Source organism: Nicotiana tabacum, chromosome 19 (genome assembly GCF_000715075.1).
Source record: "Nicotiana tabacum cultivar K326 chromosome 19, ASM71507v2, whole genome shotgun sequence".
NCBI lineage: Eukaryota > Viridiplantae > Streptophyta > Magnoliopsida > Solanales > Solanaceae > Nicotiana > Nicotiana tabacum.
In genome coordinates, this window is record NC_134098.1 from 119,558,588 (window position 1) to 119,566,363 (window position 7,776).

A 7,776-nucleotide genomic window follows, 5' to 3' on the forward strand; every position below is an offset into this window, starting at 1 on the left:
TATTGGGCCTATTCCTAGAACATAGCACGTTACTCTCAAAATAATAAGAACAAAAATGTGCAGTTTCCTTTGCAAGATAGGCTTCGCATATAGATCCTTCAATCTACCTCCATATCTACTTTTTTTCCAAGATTCGATGCATAACCCTCAGGCATCTTTAATTTCGTAACCCAATCACAAATTTGTCGTCTTTCCTCCAAAGTGAATGTGTAACTTGCTTTGGGCTTGAACACCTTACCATTGTTTGCTGTCTGCAAGTATAATTCAGGCCGCCTGCAATATTCTTGTAAGTCCATTCTAGCCTTCGGGTTATCTTTTGTCTTACCTTTAACATCCATCACTGTGTTGAACAAATTATCAAAATAATTCTTCTCAATATGCATGACATCAAGGTTGTGTCAGAGAAGATTATCCTTCCAATAAGGCAACTCTCAAAATATACTCTGTTTCGTCCAATTATGATTAACACCATATCCGGAGAATCTATAAGGTGGAGCCTTAGTAACTTTACTGAAGTTCTGGACCCTCTCCCAAATTTCCTCACCTGAAAGTATCGGAGGTGGAGAATCATATTTCACTTTATTCTTTTTGAATGCATTTTTCATCCTTCTAAACTCATGATCATCAGGCAAGAATTGACGGTGACAATCAAACCATGATTGCTTTTGGCCATATTTCAAAGTGAACGCTTTACTATTTTCCATGCAGTAAGGACAAGCTAGCTTCCCAGCAGTCATCCACCCAGACAACATTCCATACGTAGGAAAATCATTAATAGTCCACATTAAATTAGCACGCATATTAAAATTCTGCTTGGTTGATATGTCATATGTTTCAACACCATCATACCACAATTGTTTTAGCTCATCAATCAAAGGTTGCAAATATACATCAATCAAACTTTTCGGATTACGTGGACCGGGGATAATACAATTTAAGAATATATATGGACTAGTCATACACAACTCAGGTGGTAGATTATAAGGTGTAAGAAAGACAGGCCAACATGAATATGGTGTCGCAGATATAGAAAAAGGTGTGAAGCCATCGGCACACAGACCTAACCGAATGTTCCTTGGTTCACTAGCAAAATCTGGATATGTCCTATCAAAGTGCTTCCAAGCTTCTCCATCTGAAGGATGACACATAACACCAGGTGGTCTTCTATTTTCAAAATGCCATCTCATATGAGGAGCAGAACTCATCGACGCATATAACCTCTTTAACCTAGGTATAAGAGGTAAATAATGCATTGCCTTGACAGCGACCATATTCCCGCTGGAAAGCCTCTTGAAACGAGGCTTTTCGCAAAATTTACAACTGTCTAAAGTTGCATCATCTTTATAATATAACATGCAACCATCTTCACAACAATCAATTCTCATTGACGAAAGTCCTAACTTAGAAACCAATCTCTTCGCCTTATAGAAATCACCAGGTAAGTTGATATTAGGGTCAACTAGTTCACTCATAAGGTCAATGAAACAGTCCATGGCTGCTTGAGAAATATTCCAATTAGATTTGATACTTAGTAATCTAACTGCAACAGACAGCTCAGAGTGCGGACTTCCTTCACGTAGTGGACGACTAGCTTCCTCTAACTGTTCATAAAAACGTTTTGCGTCATCATTAAGAGTTTGTTCAACATTTTCATTGGGCTCACCCCCAAAAGCATCCGCAACCATATCCTGAATTCTAGAATCAAGATTTGTATTCTCCACCGACCTACTACTTTCACCAACAACCATGTTATGAAATATCTCACGGCTACCATCGATCTCTCCATGATTAGTCCACACAAAGTAATTCTCTATAAACCCCTTCCTATAAAGATGAAGCTTAACTTCCTCCGATTTTTTAAACTTCATACAATCGCACCTGACACAAGGGCACCTAATTACTCCTTCACTTTGGTATGGTGGAAGTGACATTGCATGTCTAATAAAGTCATCAACCCCTTCTACAAAATCCTCCCGCAATCCCCGCCGATTAGGATAATTTCTATTGTACATCCAAGTACGATGTTCCATCTATACAAATAAAACAAGAATAAATTAATTTATTCTACAATTATAAATTAATTATATCTTTTTTAGTTAATTCAAGATAATTATTTTTTTCTAATTACACCAATTTATATCCTAAAAGTTCAATTCATATCCGAAAGGTCCAATTCATATCTTAAAAGTTCAAATCATATCCTAAAAGTTCAATTCACAAGAACAAATTCTAAAAACTAAAATTTCAATTCATATCCTACGAGTTTAAACATAAACTAACTAAACTAAAGAAATTCAACCCATACCCTAAACTAAACTAATTCATAAATAATTGACTAATTAACAAAACTAATTAGTTAATAAAATTAATTAACAAAACTAATTAAAACAAGACCTAAACCCTAATCCTCAATAAAATGCAATGTTCAAATAATTAAAACACTAATCAATTGAAACTAATTCATAACTAATTAACAAAAGCTGGAAATAATAAATAAATGGGTTATAATTCAAACCTAGAATTTGTAGGAGATGGAGAAGGAGATCGAGGGGCGCCAGTGGCAGTGGCAGAGGCGACGGCGACGGCGGGTGAGGGCTGGACGGCGAGGGGAGGCCTGGACGGTGAGGGGGAGGGGCTGGGAGAAGGAGAGAAGGGAAGGAAGAAGAGGGAAAAATTTTAGAGAAATGGGGGTTTCCCCCGTTTTTCACTTCTCTGATTTTAGAATTACCGACCAAAGTTGGTCGGTAATTTTGGTCGGTACATTAAGTGCTGACCGTTTGACCAAAAACCGACCAACTTTGGTCGGTTTTTTTTTTAAAAAAAAATTAAAATCTTTAACCGACCAACGTTGGTCGGTAATTTTAAATATAAATTCTTAAATATTATAAAATATTTAAGAATAATAAAATAATTATTAAAATTTAAAAAATTGGATCCAAATTACCGACCAACGTTGGTCGGTAATCCAAAATTTTCTTGTCTGACCAGCTATTGACCAATTTACCGACCAACGTTGGTCGGTATTTTGTTTAAAAAAAATGTAAATATTTTTTTTCCAGTTTGCGTCCAACCTGGACGGTTTTTGGTCGCATTTTTTGACCGACCAACGTTGGTCGGAAATAGTTGGTCGGTTTTTAGTAGATTTTTAGTAGTGGTAGCATTTCGTGCAAAACAAAACACAATGTTAGTAAAAAATAACCCCATCATGTTCTCCTCCCTAGAGGCTCGAACATGATGAGCATATAAATTATCTCTTATCTTCTCCATCATCTTTATTCTTCTTTCCTCCTTACCTCCTACCTCCTGGACACCTTATTCTTAAATGTGGACATTGGAGCTTGTCGTCGTTAACGATTCCTTTCCCTCTCACATCCAGTTGTGCAAACCTCACACATTCAATTAGACCAACATCAAGTGCATAATTGGCAAGATGATCTGCTAATCTATTCCCTTTCCTAAATATGTGCGTCACCTTTGTATGATGTGCTTCCAAGATCTGCTTTATTTCCTCCACATACATTACTATCGCCCAAGGTGGCTTCCAGTTGCCCACAATAACATTCCTAACCATTATTGAATTAGTCTCTAACCAAATGATATTAGTATGGTGAAGTCTACAATACCTTAATGCCTCCAGTATTGCCAAAGACTCCGCTACTGTATTTGTTGTCTCATGCACTTCCTTTCCACATACATATATCACATCTCCAAGCTCATTTTTTAAGCAATAACCTATAGAACTTCTGCCCGGATTTCCCCTTGATGCTCCATCCGTGTTAACTTTTATCCACCCCTCACTAAGCATCTCCCAAAGCACCTTATTCACCTTAAATTTAGGAGTGTAATTTTCCATCACGTGTGACACATCCGGCCATCTTGATGGTACATTTTGCAACCCCGGCTTTCTGAACTTGACAAGTGATTAAATGGTGTTGGATACTTGATATATGACCCTACTAATCGACACAACATCCCCATACTTGTAGCTATTTCTCCTCTTCCATAACTCCCACATAATTATACAAGGTAATGCTTGAAAGATAGACTTTTGTCTAGGAATTACATCAAATGTCTAACACTTCACCACTGTTTGATGCAAATTTAGACCGTGTATTGATACTCCTACAAAGGAGAGAAAATAATGCCATACTCTTCTAGCTGTATATGACTTCAAAAACACATGTTCTCTTGATTCCTCATCTGTATTGGCACAACACCAACACTTAGAAGGCATGAAGTAACCCCATCATCTAAGTGTTTCATCCAATTCTAGTTTTCCTTTCCATACTTTCCACAAGAAGAAAAAGATCTTGAAAGGAAGTCCTTTAACCCACATGTTCTTGTATATAATACTAGGATCATCCCTTATTCTAAGATATTCCAATGCAGACTTCACACTAAAATCCCCCCTAGTTTCTAGCATCCAGTACGAAATATCTAGCTTCTCACACTGCACTGGAGGATTTATGTTTTCCAGAATATGTAAAGCTAGTTCTTCCGGCAGAATGTCCATAATTTTATCTACCTCCCAGCCATCTTCATGGATTACATCCCTCATATTATGAACCTCTTCATCACAATAAAAGTGAGGAGGAGTAATGAAATAGAGTGCACCCAAGCCTGCCCAATTATCAATCCAAAATAATGAAGATCCCATTCGTATTTGCCACAAAATTTGATGCTCAACCAACTCCCTACATTCAAGCATTTTCCTCCAAACATGTGATCCATTTCTCCATGGCAATACCATTGCATTCAATTTTTTGCAGTATTTCTGACTCATAAAGGGCTCCATAAAGTAGGTTTCGTTCTAAAGTATTACCAAAGCTTACAAAACATATCTTTGGATACATCATGAAGAGACCTAAAACCTACTCCATCTTCCTCATATGGAAAGCATAGAGTGTCCCTAGATGACCAATGTCTTCCCATTGTATCCAAAAACTTACACCAAAACAATCTAGCCAAAGGTTTGTGTAATTTGTTGATAACAAATGCAGGTGGATTAACGGCAAATAGTAAGTGAAGCGGCATACTTTGCAATACATGAACGATCAACACTGCTCTTCCTCCAATAGATAAACGTTTTCCTTTCCAAGATTGCAATTTATCAAGGATTTTATTGATTAGTCCTTGATAATAGGACATCCTCCTTCTAGCATAAAAAATTGGACAACCCAAGTAAGTGAAAGGAAACTCTTGTCGACCAATTCAGTGACTCGTTCTACCTTTATTAACACCGCCTCGCTGGTCAAAAGATGCAGATGAGAATATGATTGTGTCGTCTGCATATACCAAATGATTGATCTTGGGACTCCATTTTGGCAAGCCAAAGCCACAAAAGTATAGATTTAAATGAAGAGCATTCAATTCTCTAGAGAGAGCCTCAGCTGCCAAAATAAATAGAGAAGGCGAGAGTGGATCACCTTGTTTCACCCCTCTAGTCGATTTGAAAGAATAATAGGGTTTTCCATTGATGAAATCTGAATACCAATTGTTGGAGATAATACAAAAGACAAATCCAATGAACCTCTCACAGAACCCCATTTCTCTCAGTACCTTTGTCAAGAATAACCACGAAAGCATACCATAAGCCTTTGTCATGTCGAGTTTGATCACAACATTCAGCCCAACCTTTGACCTTAACCTTATATCTGTAATGATCTCTTGGGTCAAAAGAACATTCTCAACAATACTCCTACCCTTCACAAATCTAGCTTACTCATCTGAGATGAGTTGAGGTAGAAGCCCCACTAGCCTTTCATGAATAACTTTAGAAAAGACCTTGTTAACAAAATTGCTAAGGCTAATGATCCTCATATCAGAGAAAGTACATACCTCCTTTTTTTAGGCAGTTAAACCAAGTTTATGTGTGTCACCAATTTAGGTAATTTCCATCCACTAAAGAAGGCTTTCATCATATCAACAACATCATCACCTACTATATCCTAGCACGCACGAAAGAAGCTGCCCGTAAATCCATCCGGTCCTCCAGCATTCTCTCCATTCAAACCATAACTGCCTCCTTAACCTCCTCTTTAGTAGCTTGTCTAATGAGATCATGATTCTACTCATCACCTATCATTAGAGGTACATGTTCTAAAGTTCCAAAAGTAGTAGGTACTCTTTCCTCGATGAACACTTGTTGGAAAAAATTGACAGCTTCAGTCGATATTGCTTATGTATCTTAAATCCAGTCCCCGACACTGTTTTGAATCCTCCTAAGTTGTAGCTTCTTTCTTCTACCATTAACTTGTGCCTGAAAAATATTAGTGTTCTTGTCTCCATCATTGAACCATGTCATCACTGATTTTTGTTTCCAAAATTGTTCCTCCAATTCCAAATATCTAAATTGCTCAGCTTGCACCTTTTGAAGCCTCTCCCTATTTTGGATCGTAAGAGTAATCTCAAATTGTGCCTCATGAACCAAAACTACCTCTTCAAGGCTCTTTATCTTCTAAAAAATATCCCCATACGTCGCCTTGCTCCATGTGGATAGAGTTTTCTTGAGTCTTTTCATTTTGTAAGTAAATAACACGAATGGATTTGCCTGAAAGTCTGCTGCCCAGTTCTCCGTAACCACTGCTTGAAATGTGTCATGTTTAATCCAGAAATTTAGGAACCTAAATTACTTTTTGATTGGTACAATATCTAGATTACATGTAATCAATAATGGACTATGATTTGATCCAATTTTGGATAGATGTGTTATCTCCAAACCGGCCACATTTGTTGACATTCCAAATTGGCTAAACATCTATCCAAACATTTGAAAATGCAATCATCCTCCGCTCTTCCATTACACCAAGTATATATGCTGCCTTTAAATCCTAGATCGAATAAGTTACAAGTGTTTATACAATGTCTAAAATCATAAACTTTGTTTAAAAAGACTAGCAGTCCCCCAAACTTCTCTTCTTCATCCCAAATGTCATTGAAATCTCCCCCGACGAACCAAGGAATAAACATATCACTAGCCAGTGCATAGAGTGTATCCCAAAGCTCAATTCTCTCAATATGATCACACTTAGGATAAACAAGGGTAAGAATGAATTCCTTGTTTTCTTCAGTGTCAAATAGTTTCATAGTTAGTTGCTGCTCCATATCAAATAAGATTGTGACATTGAATTTCTCATCAAAAGGCCCAGATTTTGTTTGAGACATTAACCATAGCTTGAGCAAAACCAATCCTCCTCCTATATCTCTCTAATTTTCGAGCTTGCTGCATTGGTTCCATCAAACCGATGAACTGAAAATGGTACTGCCTATGCATTGTGATGAGCCTTTCAAAAGCTCTCTTCGTGTTAACTGATCTAATATTCCATATAATAGCATTCATAGCTAATTTATGGATTTAGACATCGTTCTTCTTGTTTGAACCCCCACTGTCTGGACACTAAGGATATCTTTTGGTTGATTTATTCTTCCTCTACCTGCTGACTTCCCCTTTTCCATAAACCTAGGGGATAAATCTCCACGTCTGGATATATTCCTAAAGTTTTGACATGTTGATTCTTCATCCATGTCTTTTCCTTTAGCCCCTAAATGCTCTTCTTCCTCACCATTCTTATCTTGTGTCATCATCTGATTAATATTGGATGCAGAAGTCAAATTGTTACCTAGGTTGTCCTTCACTTCTTGCATAGGACTAATAATTGGACTATTCTCAAGCATCGTGATCACTCTATCTTTGAGCCCTAAACCCTTCGCATTACAGTCAGAAGTCAAAGACATTTGCATCACTCCATCTTCCTTATTCAATTCACTACCTAGATG

The 7,776-nt window shown here is 37.3% G+C and overlaps 1 protein-coding gene across 1 annotated transcript; it reads right to left on the reverse strand.

Annotated features, from left to right (window-relative positions):
• Window positions 1-3,289: 3,289 nt before the first annotated feature.
• On the reverse strand, window positions 3,290-3,853 carry LOC142173687 (uncharacterized). Its single transcript, XM_075239306.1, has one exon. The coding sequence runs from the start codon at window positions 3,851-3,853 to the stop codon at window positions 3,290-3,292; it is 564 nt and encodes a 187-aa protein (XP_075095407.1).
• Between the last annotated feature and the right edge of the window lie 3,923 nt (window positions 3,854-7,776).

Bases quoted from the DNA above. Each gene is read 5' to 3' on its own strand.
- LOC142173687 (XM_075239306.1), bottom strand. From the start codon at position 3,853: ATGGAAAATTACACTCCTAAATTTAAGGTGAATAAGGTGCTTTGGGAG.